At 44.4% G+C, this 24,390-nt stretch overlaps 1 protein-coding gene across 4 annotated transcripts in view; it reads left to right on the top strand.

Moving 5' to 3' along the window:
- The window catches only part of rab28 (RAB28, member RAS oncogene family), a 234,881-nt gene that overhangs the window by 35,191 nt on the left and 175,300 nt on the right, over window positions 1-24,390 (top strand). For all 4 annotated transcript variants that reach the window (XR_015073382.1, XM_085965838.1, XM_085965848.1 and 1 more), the window contains exon 3: window positions 8,617-8,705. Coding sequence is in view for 3 of the 4 variants with exons in the window: in XM_085965838.1 (XP_085821964.1) it covers window positions 8,617-8,705 (89 nt within the window). In the remaining variant the exon portion in view is untranslated. The remainder of the gene's footprint in view (window positions 1-8,616; window positions 8,706-24,390) is intronic.

Here is a 24,390-nt window from a genome sequence, read left to right as displayed (position 1 = left end):
TCTAAACCTTATGATACTATGATCACAGTTCCCTAAATGTTTCCCTACTGACACTTGCTTCACTTGACCCACCTCATCCCCCAGAACCAGATCCAGCAATGCCTCCTTCCTCGTTGGGCTGGAAACATACTGGTCAAGAAAGTTCTCCTGAACACACTTCAGAAATTCTTCCCCTTTTCTGCCCTTTACACTATTTCTATCCCACTCTATATTAGGATAATTGAAGTCCCCCCCATTATCACGACTCTATAGTTCTTGCACCTCTCTGTAATTTCCCTGCAAATTTGCTCCTCTGTCTTTCCCACTAGTTTCTGAACACCTTATATCCAGGAATATTTAAAACCCAATCATTCCTAGTACCGTTCTAGTAAATCTGGACGTCCAGATTTGGTGTACCTGGACTTCCAAAAGGCCTTCGATAAGGTCCCACATAAAAGATTAGCATGGAAAATTGAGGCTCATGGGATAAAGGGGAAAGTTTTGGCGTGGATAGGGAACTGGCTGTCAGATAGAAAACAGAGAGTTGGAATAAACGGCTCATTTTCTGAATGGCAGGCAGTAACAAGTGGGGTACCACAGGGATCTGTCCTGGGCCCCCAGCTGTTCACAATTTACATTAATGACCTGGATCAGGGAGTCGGATGCAGCATTTCCAAATTTGCAGACGACACTAAACTAGGAGGTGGGGTGGGCTCAGAGGAAGAGACCAGGAAGCTCCAGAGCGATTTGGACAGACTGGGCGATTGGGCGGATAAATGGCAGATGCACTATAATGTGGACAAGTGCGAAGTTATCCACCTTGGGTGCAGGAACGGGAGGGCAAATTATTATTTAAATGGCAATAGATTGGGAGAGGGGGAAGTACAGAGAGACCTGGGTGTTCTTGTACACCAGTCACTGAAGGCGAGCATGCAGGTGCAACAGGCGGTCAAGAAGGCAAACGGTATGCTGGCCTTCATAGCAAAAGGGTTAGAATACAGGAACAGGGATACCTTGCTGCAGCTGTACAGGGCACTGGTGAGACCACACCTCGAGTACTGTGTACAGTTTTGGTCGCCTCATCTGAGGAAGGATGTTCTTGCCATGGAGGGGGTGCAGCGGCGATTCACCAGGCTGATACCAGGAATGGCGGGAATGACCTATGAGGAGAGACTATGTAGTTTAGGGATGTACACACTGGAGTTTAGAAGATTGAGAGGGGACCTCATAGAAGTGTATAAAATTCTGACAGGTCTAGACAGACTGGATGCAGAAGGAATGTTTCCCTTGGCGGGTGAGAACAGAACTAGAGGACATAATTTAAGGATAAGGGCTAAACCATTTAGGACAGAGATGAGGGGGAATTTCTTCACTCAGAGAGTGGTGAACCTGTGGAACTCATTGCCACAGAGGGCAGTGTACGCCAGCTCATTAAATATATTTAAGAGGGAATTAGATATATTTCTACGGGCAAAAGGGGTTAAGGGTTACGGAGAGAAGGCGGGGACGGGATACTGAATTAAAGGATCAGCCATGATCTCATTAAATGGCGGAGCAGGCACGAAGGGCCGAATGGCCTACTCCTGCTCCTATCTTCTATGTATCTATGTATCTATGTATCTCTTCTGCACCCTCTCCAAGGCCTTGACATCCTTCCTAAAATGTGGTGCCCAGATTTGGACACAGTACTCTAGCTGAGGCCTAACCAGTGTTTTATAAAGGTTTAGCATAACTTCCATGCTTTGTCTATGTTCTTATGTTGCACTCTATTCCTCTATTAATAAAGCCAATGATTCCATATGCTTTTTTTAACAACCATCTCAACTTTGTCCTGCCATCTTCAAAGATGCACATACACCTCCAGGCCTCTTTGTTACTGCACCCCTTCAGAATTGTACCATTTAGTTCATATTGCCTCTCCTCATTCTTCCTACCAAAATGCATCACTTCACACTTCTCTGCGTTAAATTTCATCTGCTTTGTGTCTGCCCATTTCACCAGTCGGCCTATGTCCTCCTGAAATCTGTTACTATCCTCCTCATTGTTTACTATATTTCTGAGTTTAGTATCATCTGGAAACTTAGAAATTATGCCCTGTATATCAAAGTTTAAGTCATTAATATAATAAAGAGCAGTGGTCCCAATACGGGCCCCTGGGAACACCACTGTATACTTCCTGCCAGTCTGAAAAAAACAACTGTTTGCCACTACTCTCTGCTTTCTGATCCTTAGCAAATTTTGTATCCATGCAGTCACTGTCCCTTTAATCCCATGGGCTTTAATTTTGCTAACTAGTCCATTATGTGGTACTTTGCCAAATATCTTTTGAAAGCCCATATACACAACATCAGCACACTACCCTCTTGAACTGTCTCCGTTACTTCATCAAAGAATCACGATTTGCCTTTAACAAATCCGTGCTCGCTTTAATTTATTAGGCTGTACTTTTCCAAATGTCAATTCATTTTGTTTCTGATTATTGTCTCTAAAAGTTTCCCCACCACTGATTTTGGGCTGACTGATCTGTAGTTGCATAAGTCTGAGCCTGCGGTTCCTCTTGTACTGAGCAGGATTACTATCGCAACAACACATCAGTAGGGTAAAACTAACCTATCTCGCGACGGTCTAATCCCAGCTCACGTTCCATATTAGTGAGCGAACAATCGATGCTTAGTGAATTCTGCTTCACAATAATGGGAAGGGCTGACATCGAAGGATGAAGGCACTTCACAGGAACGTTATGAAACAAAATTTGATACGGAGTCACACGAGATGTTAGGACAGAAGAGGTCAGTTTTTAGGAGTGTGTTGAAGGAGGTAGAAAGGTGGAGCAGTTTAGGGAGGGAATTCCAAAGTTTAGGGCTTAGGCAGCTGAAGGGACGGCCATCAATGATGGAGCGATTTAAAATCGGGGATGCACAAGAGGGCAAAATTGGAGGATCGCAGAGATCTTGGAGGGTTGTAGGGCTGAAGGAGGTTACAGAGATGGGGAGGGGCTAGGCCATGGAGAGATTTGAAAACAAGGATGAGAATTTTTAAATCACGGCGTTGCTGGACCGGGAACCAGTATAGATCAGTGGGCGCAGAGGTGATGGGTGAACTAGGAACTGGTAATTCTTTACACCGCAAGCTAGTTTTTTTGGGAGGGGCATGGCGCGTTTATGGTTGTGCATCTGAGTCATCTGCTTTCCCTTAATAATCTACACTCGATTAACATTATGCACCATTACTTCTTTTCTAGAAATAAATTGGGTGATGGGAATTTTGAATATAAATCTCAACCTTGGAAAATATAAATACTTTTCCATGAGATAGATGGGGATTTGTTAATTATTGCTTACTTAGGATGAAAGTGCATATACAGTTGTATGATTTATGTGAAGCATATCAAATCCAGATTACAATTTCTCTTATTAGCAATATTCTGCCCCTCCTGAAAACATTGATTCCTTGCTGGGAATGGTTTCATGAGCACTGATCACCCTCTACGCCCTCATTTCATTGGCCATTATAAATCTATGAGTCGTGACAGTATGTGTTGGCAGGTTATTGAATCGCAGGGCATTAAAGCTGAGCTCAGTGCTCTCCTTGCCCATGTATGCACTTCTAGGATGGGTCACCGGACAGCGATTAGAAGTAGAAACCCTGACTGTTTCTCCTCTTTCTCCGCTCCCCTCCCCCCCTCCCCACACCCCCCAAAAGAAATCTGGGCACTAAAGGCTAATGTTAGTGTTGAACTGCACAGATTAGGGATCAAACCTGGGCTTTTTCTTGATCTGTGTGGCTCCGTTACTCATTACCCAGGAGAGCCCAGAGGGTAATATCTTTGTTACCCCTTTTCACCAGTTAAGTTCCTCTATACCATAAACCATCCATGGGCATCAGAGAGGCAGTTGACTCTGCTCTCAAGTCTTCAATGTAACTGTCAAGTTGGCTGTTGGGAGCTATGTGAGTGTCTGTCTGGGATTGTTCCTCTGATACATTTTTTTGTCTTACTTCCTTCTTATGGGCATTGTCTTGCCTGCACTCCAATATTTGCTAACAAGAATGTAGAGGAGATTGTGCTTACAAACCAGGGTAGAGGCTGGGTACTCTGCAATCAGAAGCTCACTTCCTGATCCCTCAAAGCCTTTCCATCAACACTCAAGCCAGGAGTGTGGAATATTCAACATGTGCCAAGATGGGTGCAGCTGTAGCAACACTCTAAGCTTAACACTGTCCAGGGCAAAGCAGTCCACTATTCTATGTAATATCTACAGGATGCACTGCTGCAGCTCACCACGGTTACTTTGACAGCGTTTCAGAGTTCTGTGACCTCTACCACCAAGATGGATGAAAGCAGGAACATTGTGGAAAGACGAGCACTTCCATGTTCCCTTCTAAATCACACCGTCCTAACTTGGATCGATGTCACTATTCCTTCATCGCTTAGTCAAAATTCTGCAATTCCTTACCTAACATCATCGTGCAAGCACCATCAGCACAAGGCATGCAGTGATTCAAGTAGGCTCACCACTACCCCAGGGCAGCTAGGAATATGCAATAGAAGAGGCCTTGCCAGAGTTGTGAATGTTTTATAAAAAAAAAAATGCAAACCCATATTGGTGCTGCTGCACACTATCTCCATGGTGCTAAATTTATTTATTTTAATAAAAATATTCAGATATACAAACTATTGAAAACGAGGTTTTGTACAGTTCATTTTCTATGAGGCACATCAAATCAGTTTAGAACTATTACTTGTTTTCCAAAAAATATGTCCATGAAATTTTCATAATATTTTTCAGAATTTTTTTTGGCTTAAATTTTTGTTGTGAAAGAAGTGCCCTTTTCAGTGATTGGCCATTGTGGCAGGTAAAAGGCCCAAACCAACATTTTGTCTGCAATTGAATCCAATTCCGCCACCTCCAACGTGATCCCACCACCAAACACATCTTCCCCTCACCTCCCCTTTCAGCATTCCGAAGGGACCGCTCCCTCTGCGACACCCTGGTCCACTCCTCAATCACCCCTAACAGCCCTTCACCTTCGCCCGGCACCTTCCCGTGCAAACGCAGGAGATGCAACATCTGCCCTTTACCTCCTCCCTTCCCACTGTCCAGGGCCCCAAACAGGGTGTAGAGGAGACCGCATCGTGAGCAGTGAATACAGTATACTAAATTGCAAGAATTACAAGTAAATCACTGTATTCACTGCTCACGATGCGGTCTCCTCTACACTGGGGAGACCAAACGCAGATTGGGTGACCGCTTTGCTGTACACCTCCGTTCAGTCCGTAAGGGTGACGCTGAGCTTCTGGTCACCTAACACTTTAATTCTCTGCTTCACTCCCACTCTGATCTCTCTGTCCTCGGCCTCTTACATTGTTCCAATGAAGCTCGAGGAACAGCACCTCATCTTTCGATTAGGCACTTTACAGCCTTCTGGACTCAACATTGAGTTCAACAATTTTAAACTATAACCCCTGCTCCCATTTTTCATGCTGTATGATGTTGCCATCCCCATTTGCAACATTTTATCTTTCCTGCCTCTTACCTTAGCACAGTATGTTCCTTCAATTCCTTCCTTCCTTCCTCCACTCACCACCCCCCCCCCTCCCCCCCTCACTGTCTCTGCACCTGCTTAATATCTGTTACATCTCCAGCTTTTTCCAGTTCTGATGAAGGGTCCCAGACCTGAAACGTTAACTCTGTTTCTCTCTCTACGGATGCTGCCTGGCCTGCTGAGTGTTTCCAGCATTTTCTGTTATTTCAGATTTCCAGCATCCGCAGCATTTTGCTGTTGAATTTATCTTACTATTTCTAACCAGTGTTTCATCTAATTTTTGTTTTAGAGCATCAAAGTTGAGTGCAAACATTTTGAATCCAGTGTAAAGCCATTGAGCATTGAAGTATCTAATGGGCCAGAAATTCGGGTCCCCACGGGTGAGTACGCGCTGTGTACTCACGCGTAGGGCCAAAGAAAGTGCTGGTTTCGTGCATGCACTGTTCATGCGCTGGAAACCGGAACTTCCATTCCCTTGAAGGAAGGGATTCACAGGTCAAACGTATGCGCCAGAGAGGCAGCGCACAACGGCAGGCGCGCTATGTAAGTGCAGGTCAGGGGCTTGCGCACGCGGGAAGCCTCCGACCCGAATTTCTGGCCCAAAATTGAGGATATTGGATGCTTTATGCTGACTGCTTTTTTTAAGATTAACACATTGGTGATTTGATTTGCTGTTGTTTGTGAAAATATTAATTAAACTGCTAAATATTTTGAAACTATAGAAGGGTATGTTTCTATCAAAGCCCCAAAAACGGTGGCTGAAGAGCACTTTCTAAGAGGTAAGCTTGAAAGAGATTTGTGCTTGTCCATTATTACAAGTGCCCAGAGTTTTGATTAATACAGAGTAAAACCTTTCTTAAAGGATCTACCGTAACATATGTTTTAATAGTTATTTGGGTAGCATCCAGTAAATAGGACTATCCCACTGAATGAATGGATTATTTCAGTCTTGTTAATGAAAAATAGCCAAAGTAATGTCTTTAGTTCCATCCTTGGCTTTTGACACTTAAAAATTAGGTTAAGAGCTGCACCAAAAATATTTTGCAAGGTTAATGCTAAGTCCCAATGGTGGTTTTAAATTCTGCCCAGTATGAACTGGTCAGTATGCTGGCCTAGTTTTTTTATACATAGATACATAGAAGATAGGAGCAGGAGTAGGCCATTTGGCCCTTTGAGCCTGCTCCGCCATTCAATGAGATCATGGCTGATCATCCAAATTCAGTACCCGGTCCCTGCCTTCTCCCCATATCCCTTGATCCCTTTAGCCTTAAGAAATATATCCAACTCTTTCTTGAATATATATAATGAACTGGCCTCCGCCGCCCTCTGTGGCAGAGAATTCCACAGGTTCACCACTCTCTGGGTGAAGAAATTTCTCCTCCTCATTTCAGTCCTAAATGGCTTACCCCTTATCCTTAGACTATGACCCCTAGTTCTGGACTCCCCGGCCATCAGAAACATCCTTCCTGCATCTAGTCTGTGCAGGCCTGACAGAATTTTATAGGTTTCGATGAGATCCCCTCTCAATCTTCTAAACTCCAGTGAGTATAAGCCCAATCGACACAATCTCTCCTCATACGTCATTCCTGCCATCCCAGGTATCAGCCTGGTGAATCTTCGCTGCACTCCTTCCATGGCAAGAACGTCCTTCCTCAGGTAAGGCGACCAAAACTGCACACAATACTCAAGGTGTGGTCTCACCAAGGCCCTGTACAACTGCAGCAAGACATCCTTGTTCTTGTACTCGAACCCTCTTGCTACGAAGGCCAACATACCATTTGCCTTCTTAACCGCCTGCTGCACCTGCATGCTTACCTTCAGCGACTGGTGCACAAGAACACCCAGGTCTCTTTGCACTTCCCCTTCTCCCAATCTATTACCATTCAAATAATAATCTGCCTTCCTGTTTTTGCCACCAAAGTGGATAACCTCACATTTATCCACATTATAGTGCATTTGCCATGTTTCTGCCCAATCACCCAACCTGTCCAAATCATACTGGAGTTTCACGACATCCTCCTCACAGCATACCCTCCCCCCCCAGCTTTGTGTCGTCTGCAAATTTGGAGATATTACATCCAATTCCCTCGTCCAGATCATTAATATATATTGTGAACAGCTGGGGTCCAAGGACCGATCCTTGCGGTACCCCACTAGTCACTGCCTGCCACTCGGAAAAAGAGCCGTTTATTCCAACTCTTTGCTTTCTGTCCGCCAACCAGTTCTCTATCCAAGTCAATACCTTGCCCCCAATCCCATGTGCCTTAATTTTGCACGCTAATCTCTTATGCGGGACCTTATCGAAAGCCTTCTGAAAGTCCAAATACACCACATCCACTGGTTCTCCCTTATCTATTTTACCAGTTACATGTAATATAAAATTTGTTGATTCATTTATTTCTTCCTTTGCTACCATTTGCCACTTTTTTCCAGTAGTGTTGGTGATTGAGAGAAGAGGAGAGTTAGTCCTTGAAACTCTCACAGAAAGACCTCCAGTGTACGTTAGAGAAATGCCTGCTGTCTAATATCTTGACTGTAGTTGCCGAATGTAAACTGCTGCAAAATACATGGCAATAAACTTTAAATATTGATTTTGGTTAGCTTGTATTTCAGAAATTAAACTGACATGGCTACAAATATTACCACTCTTGCTCATTATATATATTTTTTTCTAATTGTAATCATAAGTGTACATTTCAGGTTTATTTGTGACTCCATAGTTGGGTACTGTGTAAATTACTTGCATGGTTTTAAGATGCAAGAAACTGTTCTAAGTACAGTATTGAGACAAAGTGAACATGCATCCACATATTCTTTACGTTTAGTATTTATACTAATTCAAATGAGTAATAGATAGACTTCACGTTCTAATGAGTAGATCTTGTATTGAGTATACCGATCAAGCAATCAAAGAAAGCGTTAACTGATGCTTTTATCTACAATGGTGATGCCACTTTAACTTTCACTCCTCCTCCAGCGCTGTTGCACCATAGGGAAATCAAACTGAAATCATTTGCTTTTGTGTGTGGAAAATTACTTCTCCCAGCTCATATCCAACTGGTTCTAATTGTACTCGTGTCTTTCCTTGTGCAGGTAATTTAAATGTTACACTGCAAGTCTGGGATATTGGTGGGCAAACTATAGGAGGAAAGATGTTGGACAAATACATCTATGGAGCTCAGGTGAGAACTTCAGATTTTTTTAAATCTCCCTAAATACTAAAATAAGGTTATGATATTTAGATTGTGAAGCATTAAAATACTCTTTGCTCTGAAGGCTCTGGGATATACAGTATACCGTTTATTGGAAGAAATATTCTTGAAATGGTTTGACTTTGCTTGTATATACAGGGACTAAGTTAGGCCAGAATATTGCATAAATAAAGCTGAGTTTTATGGAGGCGTTCTTAAATTGGTCAGTGTTCATGGGTATAGCCGGCAGAGAGAAAATGTTAGGTTGTATATAGAGACCTATGTTTGATGCAGCTGCCTTCTACATGTCTTTAGTACTGTTTGCAAATGTTGCTGTAACAAGTGATTTGTATTTAAACAAATCTGCTTTGCTGTAATGGAGCAGAGTAATTGTCTGCATTATGCTTTTGTACATCATTTAATCATATATTTGAAAATACTGTTGTATTCAGTGCAAAATCTAAAACTTGGAATGTTTTAAGGGTGAGCACATTGAAATCAAAATTATTTAAGGCAGACTTAAAAAAGCAGCCTTTAACATTTCGTTTTGTTGTGATTATTGCATCATAAAACTGACCTTATCAGCCTCCGTTCTCCTTGAATTGAATACTGAAAATGCAAAATAGGATTATTAAGTAATGTTCCAAAGCCGAATTCCTTACAATTCTGTACAGTTATCGTCAGGATGCCCACGGGCTGCGTTCATATGAAAAATATTTTGGGAAATGTTCTTTTGAATTCATTAAAAACTGACTGTAAAAGCTTTTATAGATATGTGAAGAGAAAAAGATTGGTGAAGTCAAGCGTAGGTCCCTTGCAGTCAGAATCGGGAATTTATAATGGGGAACAAAGAAATGCCAGACCACATACTTTGGTTCTGTCTTCACAAAGGAGGACACAAATAACCTCCCAAAGATGTCAGGGAACATAGGGTCTAATGAAAGGGAGGAACTGATAGAAATCAGTATTTGTAGGGAAATGGTGTTAGGGAAATTGATGGGATTGAGGGCCAATAAATCCCCAGGGCCTGATAATCTACATTCTAGGGTACTTAAGGAAGTGGCCCTAGAAATAGTAGATGCATTGCTGGTCATCTTCCAAAATTCAATAGACTCTGGAACAGTACCCATGGATTGGAGGGTAGCTAATGTTACCCCACTGTTCAAAAAGGGTGGTAGAGAGAAAACGGGGAATTACAGACCAGTAAGCCTGACATCGGTAGTGGGGAAAATGCTAGAGTCCATTATAAAGGATGTAATAGCAGAGCACTTGGAAAAAAGTGACCGGATCAGACAAAGTCAACATGGATTTACAAAAGGTAAATCGTGCTTGACTAATCTACTGGAATTTTTGAGGATGTAACTGGTAAAATAGATAAGGGAGAACCAGTGGATGTGGTGTATTTGGACTTTCAGAAGGCTTTCGATAAGGTCCCGCATAAGAGATTAGCATGTAAAATTAAGGCACATGGGATTGGGGGCAAGGTATTGACTTGGATAGAGAACTGGTTGGCAGACAGAAAGCAAAGAGTTGGAATAAACGGCTCTTTTTCCGAGTGGCAGGCAGTGACTAGTGGGGTACCGCAGGGATCGGTCCTTGGACCCCAACTATTCACAATATATATTAATGATCTGGATGAGGGAACTAGATGTAATATCTCCAAGTTTGCAGGCGACACAAAGCTGGGTGGGCGTGTGTGCTGTGAGGAGGATGCTGAGAAACTCCAGGATGATTTGGACAGGTTGGGTGATTGGGCAGAAGCATGGCAGATGCAATATAACGTGGATAAATGCGAGGTTATCCACTTTGGTGTCAAAAACAGGAAGGCAGATTATTATCTGAATGGCAATAGATTGGGAGAAGGGGAAGTGCAACGAGACCTGAGCGTCCTTGTGCACCCGTCGCTGAAAGTAAGCATGCAGGTGCAGCAGGCGGTTAAGAAAGTAAATGGTATATTGGCCTTTGTAGCGAGAGGGTTTGAGTACAGGAACAAGGATGTCTTGCTGCAGTTGTACAGGGCCTTGGTGAGACCACATCTTAAGTATTGTGTGCAGTTTTGGTCGCCTTATCTGAGGAAGGATGTTCTTGCCATGGAAGGAGTGCAGAGAAGATTCATCAGGCTGATACCTGGGATGGCAGGAATGACGTATGAGGAGAGATTGGGTCGATTGGGCTTGTACTCGCTGGAGTTTAGAAGAATGAGAGGGGATCTCATCGAAACTTATAAAATTCTAAACAGGACTAGACAGACTAAATGCAGGAAGGATGTTCCCGATGGTCGGGGAGTCCAGAACCAGAGGTCACAGTCTAAGGATAAGGGGTAAGCCATTTAGGACAGAGATGAGGAAGAATTTCTTCACCCAGAGAGTGGTGAACCTGTGGAATTCTCTGCCAAAGAAGGCAGTAGAGGCCAATTCATTAAATATATTCAAGAAGGAGTTGGATATATTTCTTAAGGCTAAAGGGATCAAGGGATATGGAGAGAAGGCAGGAACAGGGTACTGAATTTGGATGATCAGCCATGATCTTATTGAATGGTGGAGCAGGCTCGAGGGGCCGAATGGCCTACTCCTGCTCCTATCTTCTATGTTTCTATTATTTATAGCTGACAGGTTCTAAGTTCAAATAAAGTCGCTATGAAAATATATCACTGCTGATTTGCTCTGTTTTCATCAGAATAGTACAGAAAGGAAAGGTACATTTGACTGAATGTTCCCTTCTCATTTAGGAAATAGATTTGCATGTTTTACAGACTAAACCTTTAGAATGCAAAACCTGTATACGCACTAATTTTTAAAAAAAAGAAGTTTTTTCTTGCACACTTATCATTTGCAATAAATAATTTGAAGTGACTCCATATTTATGTTACTGTAAGTGAGCCTCCAATATTGAGGAGCAATAATGGTCCTTCACTCTACTGGGCCATTTTAAAATATCCCTATGGAATCAAGACCTCTGATATAGTCCACTTCTCTCACTGTCCGAATCATTAGCTGGTTGATGTATGATGTAGAATGATGCACATAACTGACTTGGGTGGGGTGACTGAGCAAATCAGTAGAGAAATCGGGCCAAACTGCTTTTGAACACTCTTTTGATTGAAGCGCCATTGTTTGAGAAAGTATTTACAGGTTGGACCCTCGGGACCAGGTCGGTGCCGGACCATTGAAAATTTCGAACCACCGAAGGTGTCGAAAGTCACCACAAACACCGCCACCACCTGCTCCTCCTCTTCCCGCTGCTGCCCTCCCTGTGCCCCCGCCGCCCATGGGCTGCTCTGGCTCGGGCTCTGCCGAGCTGTCGGTGATGCTGCGCGGTCCAGGCGCTGATCATGACCCAGCGGCGGTCCCGGGACCCGAGCCGGACCCATCCCAGGGAGGGAATGTGACCGCAGGACCTTCCTCGTGCCGGACCACTGAAGGTGCCGGATTACCGGGGTTCAACCTGTATCTACTTGTGTGTTTTGTCATTGTGCTTGCCATATTTTAATAATTTTCTAGTCCTATTTATTTTTCTATACAGTATTTGATTTTCTGTCTGCTTTTTTCCCTTATCTGCCTTGCTTTATCTCTCATACTTATTTATCTTGCACATAGCATTAATTTTCACTTTTGTCCACTGTCTGGTGGCCTGTAATGCACACTGTTAATTGTACAATTTCCTTTTCAATCTTCTCTTTATCCATGTCAGCTGTGGCTTAGTTGGTAGCACCTTCGCCTCTGAGTCAGAAGGTTGTGCGTTGTGCTCTGTCTGCCCTTTCAGTAGACGTAAAAGATCCTATGGCACTATTTCAAAGAAGAGCAGGAGAGTTATCCCTGGTGTCCTAGCCAATATTTATCCCTCAATCAACATCACGAAAACAGATTAACTGGTCATTATCACATTGCTGATTGTGGGAGCTTGCTGTACACAAATTAGCTGCCGTGTTTCCTGCATTACAACAGTGACTACACTTCAAAAAATACTTAATTGGCTTTGGGATGTCGTTGGTTGTGAAAGACACTATATAAATGCAAGTCTGTCTTTCTTTCTTTCATGTGGATTCTGTCTTCATCCAATCCTCTAGCTCATCCTTGCATTCTGGCGCTGTAACAAGATCCTTTATTAATACTGCTACCTCTGTCCCTTTTTTCCCTCCTTATCTCTCCATAGAATGCTACATCATAAAATGCTACAGCATAGAAGGAGGCCATTCGGCCCATCGTTCCTGTGCTGGCTCTTTGGTTAGAGCTATCCAACAAGGCCCACTCCCCTGTTATTTCCCCATAGCCCTGAATTTTTTTTCTCTTCAAGTATTTATCCAGTTCTCTTATGATTGTTACTATTCAATCTGCTTCTACCAAGCTTTCAGGCAGTGCATTTCACATCATAACAACTTGCTGTACTGGGGTGGACAAATGTAAGAAGTCACACAACACCAGGTTATAGTCCAACAGTTTTATTTGAAATCACAAGCTTTCGGAGCGCTGCTTCACCTGACGAAGGAGCAGTGCTCCGAAAGCTTGTGATTTCAAATAAAACTGTTAGACTATAACCTGGTGTTGTGTGACTTCTTGCATTTATAAAAAAATGCTTCTTCATGTCACCTTAAATCTGTGTCCTCTGGTTACCGACTCTTCTGCCACTGGAAACTGCTTCTCATTATTTACTTTTATCAAAGCCGTTCATGATTTTGAACACCTCCATCAAATCTCCTCTTCATTTTTCTCTGCTCAACCCCAGCTTCTCCAGTCTCTCCACATAACTGAAGTCCCTCATCCCTGGTACCATTCTAGTAAATCTCCTCTGCACCCTCTCTAAGACTTGACATCTTTCCTAAAGTGTGATGCCCAGAATTGAACACTATACTCCAGCTGAGGCCTGACCAGTGTTTTATAAAGGTTTGGCACAGCATCTTTGCTTTTGTGCTCGACTCCTCTATTAATAAAGCCAAGGATCTCATGTGCCTTCTCAACTTGTTCTGCCACCTTCAAAAATTTGTGTACGTACACCCCCAGGTCTCTCTGTTCCTGCAGACTTCTCTGCGTTAAATTTTGTCTGCCATATGTCTGCCCATTTCACCAGTTTGTCTCTGTCCTCCTGAAGTCTGTTACAGGAAACTCTTTTTTATCCGGCACCGACGGGGCCGGCGTGTTACCGGTTTATCAAAATTTCCGGATGACGGAGAGGGTTATCTACCGAGGCTATTTTTAACAAAGAAAAAAAAAAATCAAGAAATGTGCAGTATACAGTAATTGGGTGCTATATAATGTTGTTAAAGGGATGGTGGAAAATGCTTGATTAAGTACAGTACTGCCAGTTGAGGGTAATCCATAACTCTTTAATTACTTAACAGTAAAACAAAACTTATAAAAGACTACAGTACAGTATAAAGTACTGTGGCTGACTGTACACTTATTCCAAGTCAACTGGTTCATCAGGAATATCCATGTCAGCTGGGTCATCAGGATCATGCACTTCAACAGATTCTTCAGGCACTTCCACTACTTCAACTCTTTTGGAAGCTTTCCTAAACATGTCCCGGATGTCTGCTTGCTTAGTGGACTCTTGCCTTTTTTGTAGAAAGGTGGAATGCAGAATATGGAGGCGCATAACTTCTTGGGCAGAATAGCAAGGATGCCTTTCAGCAAATTTGAGGAATAAAGCAAATCCTTCTGCAGCTTTAGCCAAAGAAATCATCTTCTCTTCAGAAATCTCATCCTCTTCACTTTCCATCTCACTTTCCTTTTCTTTCTTTGGATTCAAAACATTCTCCATTATTTCATCATCACTTAGCATATGCACAACAGCAATTTCTCTACCTGCATCAACCCACTGCTCAATATCACTTTCACTGAGGTGACGTAGAGGGTTTGCTGGGCCTACATTTTTCACCATGCCAGCCATTTCCATTATTGTACTCCTCTTGGGACGAACATTGAACCCATGAAATTCCTCCTCTGAAGAAGAACCTTCAGCAAACATTACAGAAGGCCACAATTTGCGCCAGGCTTGTCTCAAAGTGTGACCTTTCACCAAGTTCCAGGAACATGCAGCATTAAAGATGGCATCTTTAAGACTGTATTCCTTCTGAAATACGTGAATATTGTCATCTTGGCTTATCAGTTTATGTAGGAAGTCTTTTTTGGATAACGCCCTGATCCATGGGTTGTATGAGAGAAGTTACATTTGGTGGCAAATAAATGGTGAAAATATTTCCCGAAACCAACTCGGATTCATGCAGACGGGCTTTACAATTATCAAGCAATAAAATGCATATGCTATCTTCAGGTTTCCCTATTCTACGGACATGTTCCCTCACAGATGGAACAAAAATATGATGGAACCAATTCGAAAAGATTTCCTTATCCATCCAAGCATTTCTTTGAGCTTTGTACTCAACAGGTAAGTGCCTCACATTTTTAAATGCACGGGGATTTTTATACTTCCCAGTGACAAGAGATTTAACCCGGTGTAATCCAGCAGCGTTCACACATGTTAGCACGGTTACACGATCTTTATTTTTCTTGTAACCTGAAGCATTAGCCTCACGAACCCCAGCAAGCGTTGATTCTGGCAAAAACCTCCAAAATAAGCCAGTTTCATCGGCATTGTATAGCTGTGCTGGCGACAAATCATGTTGCTGCACAATCCGATTGAAATAATCGCAGTATTCTTCTGCGGCGCCGTGATCAGCTGATTTCTTCTCCCCGGAAATATCGAGTCGTCGTATCCCGTGCCGTACCTTGAAGCACGTTAGCCATCCCTTGGAGAAAGCACACTTGTCAGTGAGCTCCATCTTTGCGTAGAAATCCTTCGCTTTTTCGATTAGCATGGGTCTGGAAATCGGAACACCCTCTGAACGCTTAAGAGAAAACCACTCGTAAAGCACGGTATCCAGCTCTTCAAGCTTAGGCTTACGAAGTGTACGCCGTTTCTCTACACCCTTGGATGTCTCCGAGCTTGGCTAAAACTTGAGCAGCTTATCCTTCTGCGATTTGATGTCTTAGATTGTTGACGAACCGATTTTGAATTCATTCATAATGTTGATACGCTTCTCTCCCCTTTCTAGTCGTCGGCATATGTCGATTTTCTGTTTTAAAGTTAACACCACTCTCTTTTTGCTTGGACCAACTTTTGGGATTTCCATAATGCAATGCAATGACTACCAGCAGCGTGGGAGACACACAGTACCCCTGTAAAATGGCGGATCAGAAGAGACTAGAAATAGTAGATGCATTGCTGATCATCTTCCAACATTCGATGGAATCTGGAACAGTACCCATGGATTGGAGGGTAGCTAATGTTGCCCCACTATTCAAAAAAGGTGGTAGAGAGAAAACGGGGAATTACAGACCGGTAAGCCTGACATCGGTAGTGGGGAAAATGCTAGAGTCCATTATAAAAGATGTAATAGCAGAGCACTTGGAAAACAGTGACAGGATCGGACAAAGTCAACATGGATTTACAAAAGGTAAATCATGCTCGACTAATCTACTGGAATTTTTGGTGGATGTAACTGGTAAAATAGATAAGGGAGAACCAGTGGCTGTGGTGCATTTGGACTTTCAGAAGGCTTTCGATAAGGTCCCGCATAAGAGATTAGCGTGTAAAGTTAAGGCATGTGGGATTGGGGGTAAGTTATTGACTTGGATAGAGAACTGGTTGGCAGACAGAAAGCAGAGAGTTGGAATAAACGGGTCTTTTTCCGAGTGGCAGGCAGTGACTAGTAGGGTACCGCAGGGATCGGTCCTTGGACCCCAGCTATTCACAATATATATTAATGATCTAGACAAGGGAACTAGATGTAATATCTCCAAATTTGCAGACGACACAAAGCTGGGTGGGCGTGTGTGCTGTGAGGAGGATGCCGAGAAACTCCAGGATGATTTGGACAGGTTGGGTGATTGGGCAAAAGCATGGCAGATGCAATATAACGTGCATAAATGTGAGGTTATCCACTTTGGTGGCAAAAACAGCAAGGCAGATTATTATTTGAATGGCAATAGATTGGGAGAAGGGGAAGTGCAACGAGACCTGGGTGTCCGTGTGCACCAGTCGCTGAAGGTAAGCATGCAGGTGCAGCAGGCGCTTAAGAAGGCAAATGGTATGTTGGCCTTCGTAGCGAGAGGGTTTGAGTACAGGAACAAGGATGTCTTGCTGCAGTTGTACAGGGCCTTGGTGAGACCACATCTTGAGTATTGTGTGCAGTTTTGGTCACCTTATCTGAGGAAGGATGTTCTTGCCATGGAAGGAGTTCAGCGAAGATTCACCAGGCTGATACCTGGGATGGCAGGAATGACGTTTAAGAAAGATTGGGTCGATTGGGCTTGTACTCGCTGGAGTTTAGAAGAATGAGAGGGGATCTCATTGAAACTTATAATGTTCTGACAGGACTGGACAGACTAGATGCAGGAAGGATGTTCCCGATGGTTGGGGAGTCCAGGACCAGGGGTCACAGTCTAAGGATAAGGGGTAGGCCATTTAGGACAGAAATGAGGAGAAATTTCTTCACCGAGTGGTGAACCTGTGGAATTCTCTACCACAGAAGGCAGTAGAGGCCAATACATTAAATATATTCAAGAAGGAGTTGGATATATTTCTTAAGGCTAAAGGGATCAAGGGATATGGGGAGAAAGCAGGGACTGGGTACTGAATTTGGATGATCAGCCATGATCGCGTTGAATGGCGGAGCAGGCTCGAGGGGCCGAATGGCCTACTCCTGCTCCTATCTTCTATGTTTCTATGACTACCGGCAGTGCGGGAGAGCCGGACTCCTGTTACAGGAGTATTGAGGTGTTCCGACTTCTGACAGCGCCAAGAAGCCGAGTAGTGGCAGTTTGGAGAACTACCCCCACTGACTAACTCGGCCACCGCGAGAGACTCGGCAACATTGCCGGTTATTGAGGTGTTGTTTTCAGAGCGAGAATTTTGCTGGTTAAGAGAGAATTCCGAATATTTAGGTGCCGTTTAAACGAGAGTTTCCTGTATTATCCTCCCCATTGTTTCCTATATTTCCGAGTTTTGTGCCATCTACATACTTTGAAATTATGCCCTGTATATACAAGTCTGGCTATTGTGCTGAAGACTTGTGCTCCAGAACTAGCCGCGCCTCCAGCCTAGCCGTTGAAGTACAGCTACAACACTGGCATCTATCCGACAATGTGGAAAACTGCCCAGGTATGTCCTGTCCACAAAAAGCAGGACACATCCAATCCGGCCAATTACCACCCCATCAGTCTACTCTCAATCATCAGCAAAGTGATGGAAGGTGTCATTGACAGTGCTATCAAGCGGCACTTACTCACCAATAACCTGCTCACTGATGCCCAGCTTGGGTTCTGCTAAGACCACTCGGCTCCTGACCTCATTACAGCCTTGGTCCAAACATGGACAAAGGAGCTGAATTCCAGAGGTGAGGTGAGAGTGACTGCCCTTGACATCAAGGCAGCATTTGACCGAGTGTGGCATCAAGGAGCCCTAGTAAAACTGAAGTCAATGGAAATTGGGAGGAAAACTCTCCACTGGCTGGAACCATACCTAGCACAAAGGAAGATGGTTGTGGTGATTGAAGGTCAATCATCACAGCCCCAGGGCATTGTTGCAGGAGTTCCTCAGGGCAGTGCCCTAGGCCTAACCATCTTCAGCTGCTTCATCAATGACCTTCCCTCCAACATAAGGTCAGAAATGCGGATGTTCGCTGATGACTGCACAGTGGTCAGTGCCATTCACAACTCCTCAGATAATTAAGCAGCCCATGCCCACATGCAACAAGACCTGGACGACGTTCAGGCTTGGGCTGATGAGTGGCAGGTAATATTTGCGCCACAGAAGTGCCGGAGAATGACGATCTCCAACAAGCGAGAGTCTAACCACCACCCCTTGACATTCAATGGCATTACCATCGTCGAATCCCCCACTATCAACATCCTGGGGGTCACCATTGACCAGAAACTTAACTAGACTAGCCACATCAATACTGTGACAAAAGCAGGTCAGAGGCTAGGTATTCTGTGGTGCGTGCCTCACCTCCTGACTCCCCAAAGCCTTTCCACCATCTAAAAGGCACAAGTCAGGAGTGTGATGGAATACTCTCCACTTGCCTGGATGAGTGCAGCTCCAACAACACTCAAAGAACTCAACACCATCCACGACAAAGCAGCCTGCTTGATTGGCACCCCATCCACCACCTTAAACATTTACTTCCTTCACCACCGGTGTACTGTGGCTGCAGTGTGTACCATCTACATGATGCACTGCAGCAACTTGCCAAGGCTTCTTCGGCAGCACCTCTCAAACCCGCGATCTCTTACAGCTACAAGGACAAGGGCAGCAGGCGCATGGGAATACCATCAACTCCAAGATCCCCTCCAAGTTACACACCATCCTGACTTCGAAGTATATCACTGATCCTTCATCGTCGCTGGGTCAAAATCCTGGAACTCCCTACCTAACAGCACTGTGGGAGTACCTTCACCACACGGACTGCAGAGGTTCAAGAAGGCGGCTCACCACCACCCTCAAGGGCAATTAGGGATGGGCAATCAATGCTGGCCTATCCAGCGACGCCCACATCCTATAAACAAATTTAAAAAAAAAGTCCAGGTCATTAATATAGATCAAAAAGAGCAGTGGTCCTAATACCGGCCACTGGGGAGCACCACTGTATACTTCCCTTCAGTCTGAAAAACAACTGTTCACCATGACTCTCTGCTTTCTGTCCCTTAGCCAATTTCTTATCCACACTGCCACTTTCTCTTTAATCCCATGGGTTAAATTTTGCTAACAAATCTATTACAGGAAACTTTGTGTTATCCGGAGGCTAACTGTCCGGAATGCTCGAGCCACCGGCAAAAATTAGGAGCCGTTTTCGTTCGTTTTTTTTTCTTCTCGTTGCTTTTTTCCTCAACAGCCAAGGTCTGCTGAAGCTGTTGCTAAGCTACAGAGACGCTTGGACTGTTTAGAAGCTAAGCAACAGGGTTTGTTGACAGATATGGAGCTCAAAAGCTTCCGTATCTTTCAACATTAGCGCTGGTGTGTCCGGCAGTTTTGAGGGAACGGCAACAGCTCGGTTCCGTCTGTGCCGGATAGCACAAAGTTTCCTGTATGTGGTAATTTGTCAAACGTCTTTTGAATGTCCATATACAGAACCTCAACCACACTACCCTCGTTAACCTTCTCCCTCCAGGAAATAAGTCCCTAATCGTATCCAAACCTAAGCCACATTTCAGTAAAAGCTACAATATCCTACCGTTCCATTGTTATTAAAGCTTTTAAATTTAGAAGTAAAAAAAAAAATGCTTTGTGTAGTCATTTACATACCATTTGATGCTGACTCCAATTTTTTGGGAATGTTGACTCATTCCTTTTCCTAATTTTCTCATTTAACTTGTTATCCTTGACCCTTGTACAGCACTGCTTTTATCTTTCACTACCAAAAAAATCTCTTGTTCCATTTCTCCTGGTACTGCTTTTTCACTTTCAGCTGTGGCTCAGTTGGTAGCACCCTTGCCTCTGAGTCAGAAGGTTGTGGGTTCAATCCCACTGCAGTGACTTGAGCACAAAAATCTAGCCAGACTGTCCAGTGCAGTACTGAGGGAGTGCTTCACTGTCGGGGGTGCCATCTTTTGGATGAGACATTAAAGCGAGGCCAAAAAAGTACTTCAAAGTACTTCATTGGCTGTAAAGCTTTAGGATGTCTGGTGGTCGTGAAAGAGGTTATATAAATGCAAATCTTTTCTTTCTTTCTCACTATTTCAGCTTAGCCTTTTGCTCCTACAACAATTGCTTTATTAATCCTTCTCCAGTCCCAAGTCTAAATTTTCTCCACCCAATCCCATATTAGTTTAAGTCCTCCCTGACTGCTCTATTTTTATTTTTCGCAGTGATGTTGGTGCCATTTCGGTCCAGTCTTCCCTTCTTTCAGAGCTTGCTGTAATGCCCCAAGAATGTGAATCCTTCCATTCTGCACCAACTTTGCAGCCACGAGTTAACCTCTCCAGTGCGTGGCTGGTGCTGCAATCCAGAGATTACTAACCTTGAGGTCTTGTTCTTCATTTAAGTGCCATAACTCCTTCAACTCTATAAGAGGTTTTTCCACCCATTCAATAAACATTTTCATCCTGGAACCATGGAGGTAACATACTACTTGGGCCTCCTGGTCATGATTGCCAAAAAGGCTGTCTGAAGCCCTAACTCTAGAATCTCCCACTACTACCACTTTCTATATTTGTGCTCCACCTACTTCTCATCTCCTTGGGCAGCCCTGTGCTCCATAATATCACCAGTATTACTCAGGATCACCTTCTCTGGGTCACTGTGACAGTTCTCCTCACAGTTGGCTCGCACCATATTATATATCGGACAGTTCCAATAACTGCATCTGTGACTCCTGTCTCCCACCTATTTCTCCCTACAGGTCCCTATGACCTGACTAGCACTGCCTTTAGAGAGAAAGACTTGCATTTATATAGAGCCTTTCATGACCACTGGACGTCCCAAAGCTCTTTACAGCCAATGAAGTACTTTTTGAAGTGTTGTAGGAAACACGGCAGCCAATTTGCACATAGCAGACTCCCACAAACAGCAATGTGTTGGTGACTAGATAATCTGTTTTAGTGATGTTGATTGACAGATAAATATTGGCCAGGACACTGGGAATAATTCCCCAGCTCTTCTTTGAAATAGAATGAACGCATTCCTGAGTTTTATATATCCTCTTCCTCTCTGACGCTACAGTGTGACTAATTGCTCCCCAAACATCGAGATTCTCTGCTCCACAATCTCTCTTCCAACACTTAGTGCAAATGTGCTGCCCCACAGATCGCACTCCATAGTTTCTAGCATGACTGAAATTAAGAATGTAGGTAGTGATAGCCTGATCTCCTTCTAGCACCTAACTCTCGTTAAAAGAAAATTCCGATTACTCCAGGTAAGTGTTAATTATAGAAAAAATGTTCCTTGTTTACCAGTCGTGGCCCAACAGCTTCAGTCCAAATATCCCTTCGGTGTTGATGGCTGAATTGGGCACATCTTCCTCCCGTAAATCTTACACCTTTTATTTTTCACCAAAAATAAAATGCAGGCAATTGTTTTATTAGTGGGTGTAGGGAGTTGAGTGGGCGACAACAAAGCAGTTGTGCATTCTGGCGGCTTTAGTAAAGAATAAAAAAGTGGTCCCTTACCCACATCTTTTGCTCAGAGTGAGTCCATATTTTAACTATTCAAATTAGCTGTTTTAATACTGGGGGAGAAATCACGGCATTCAACACTCGACTCTTGTCCAGCTCTGGACATAAGATATATAAACAGAAAATGCTGAAAATACTCAGCAGGTCAGGCAGCATCTGCAGAGAGAGAAACAGAGGTAACGTGTCAGAACTGGAAAATGTTACTAAAACAAAAGATGGGTCTAGCGGAGCTATAAATGGCAACAGCAGAATTATTACTGGCACCTGATGTCTGTGTGGTTATGTTGGTAATGATTCTGCTGTTGCCATTTACAGCTCTTCTAGACCTATCTTTTATTTGTTTACTTTACCCATTACCACTCCCTTTTGCCTTGCACCATCATCCCTTTTGTCATTTAATCACTTCTGCCTTCCACCTGATCATAGCCCTTACCTTTCGTTCTTTCCTCCTCTCTTCTCCCTTTCCCCTTGCCCTACCTCTGTACTTGCTTTAAACCTGTTACATCTGTAACATTTTCCAGTTCTGATGAAAGATCACCAACCTGAAACGTTAACTCTGTTTCTCTCTCCACAGATGCTGTCTGACCTGCTGAGTATTTCCAGCATTTTCTGTTTATATTTCAGATTTCCAGCATCCGCAGTATTTTGCCTCTGGTCCCATAATAATGGGTTACTTATATGCCCTCATCCTAGTCCAACTGAATTGTAGCACAGTCGCAAATGGATCTCGGCACCTGAAACACACCTTCAACATTCCATTTGTGTGTTCTGAAATGATTCTGGTGGAAGAACAGACTTTGTTGATCAGCTGGTGTCCTGGGAAGGCACACAGGGTGCCATCCACTATGGCCTTGATTTCCCAGGAACTACTTGGAGACTTACTTTTCTGGAGCCAAAAGTGGTGGTATGGTGGGCTGCCTTAAAATGAAGGCTCCCAGGAAAGCAAGCATTCACTTGAATGATAACATGCTTCTTGTCGCAAATAAGACTGTGGCATTCTTTCTTGATCATGATTGCATTGATCACGGGAGCACACAAGACTATGTAGGTGGATTCCATGATTCCTTGGACCATGGGAAACTCTTTGGCCTAGAAATTCAGTTGTTAGCGCCAGCTGCTAGCGCCTTAAGAGGGCGAGAAGTGGGGCGCGAAGCGGCTAGCGCCCGGGCGCGGCGCAATCTGCGCCTCTCGCGAACTTCAGTCAAGAATTAGCGGCGGAGCAAAACCGCAGCTCCCGCTCAGGTGCGCGCACAGATCCTGACGTCATTTCATGGTGCAACGCCCTTGGTGCGCCCCAAACCGGAACTTCAGTGGCGCCCCCCTTCTGTGCGCCTGGCGCTCCCAGCGACTGGTTGAGTGGAACGGTTCCCAGTCGCTGTGGGGCGCTGGGGACGCTATTTAAAGGGGACTCTTCCTGCATTCTTTGTGGCAGCCATTTTGTTCCACTCCTTCTGTGTGAGAGAGAGAAATTTGGAGAGAGGCAAAGGGAGAGAGCTTTCTGCTTTGACTCAGTGCTCGCACAGGTACTTCTGGCTTCAGGCCAGAGCTTTGCAGTTGGATTTAACTTTCAGTGCCATAGCTTTGAGTCGCCACATATAATGGGGGCTGCAATGGGTGGAAACGTTGGGTTTCTCCATTGCATTGAAAGGGCTCGGAGACGCCGAGAGAGAGTGCCAATCATGGCCAGACGGAGGAGGGCCAGCAGGCGTCGGCACAGGAGGCCTTACCTACCCAGGGTATACCGCCAGCAGTTCTCATACCTCAACATGTCTGAGGAGCAGTGTATTCGGAGGCTGCGATTCAGAAGGGAGGTGGTCACTGAGATCTGCCACCTGCTTCAGAGAGATCTGCAGCCACAGCTCAGGAGCAGGACGTCGCTGTCGGTGGCAGTGAAGGTGACAGTGGCTCTCAACTTCTATGCCACCGGCTCCTTCCAATCCGCTACTGGGGACATTGCCAATGTCTCCCAGTTCACGGTGCATTGCTGCATCTGCCAGGTGACGAATGCCCTCTTCAGAAGGAGACGTCAGTACATTACATTTCCTTCCCTATGACCCTGGACAAGCAGCAAGAGCGCGCAATGGGATTTGGAAGAATAGCGGGCTTCCCCATGGTCCAGGGAGCCATTGACTGCACGCATGTGGCTTTGCGGGCGCCTCGAGAATGCCGAGGATTACCGCAACCGGAAGGGCTACCATTCGCTGAACGTCCAGTTGGTGTGTGACCACAGGCAGCTCATACTAGCTGTCAATGCCCGCTTTCCAGGCAGCAGCCATGACGCCTTCATCCTGCGCCAGACTTCTGTGGCAGACATTTTCGAAGCCCCGACTCACCCAGGAGTCTGGCTTATCTGGGACAAGGGCTATCCTTTGTGCACCTGGCTGATGACCCCGCTCAGTGCGTCCACCACCACTGCTGAAGAACGATACAATGACAGCCATCAAGCGACCAGGAACATCATTGAGCACACAATCGGCGTGCTGAAGCAATGGTTCCGCTGTCTGGAC

This window comes from Somniosus microcephalus, chromosome 2 (assembly GCF_052327205.1).
Source record: "Somniosus microcephalus isolate GS21.2 chromosome 2, FLI_Smic_1.0, whole genome shotgun sequence".
Classification (NCBI taxonomy): Eukaryota; Metazoa; Chordata; class Chondrichthyes; order Squaliformes; family Somniosidae; genus Somniosus; species Somniosus microcephalus.
Note: the sequence above shows the minus strand (reverse complement) of the source record. Positions and strands in the feature narration are given on the sequence as shown.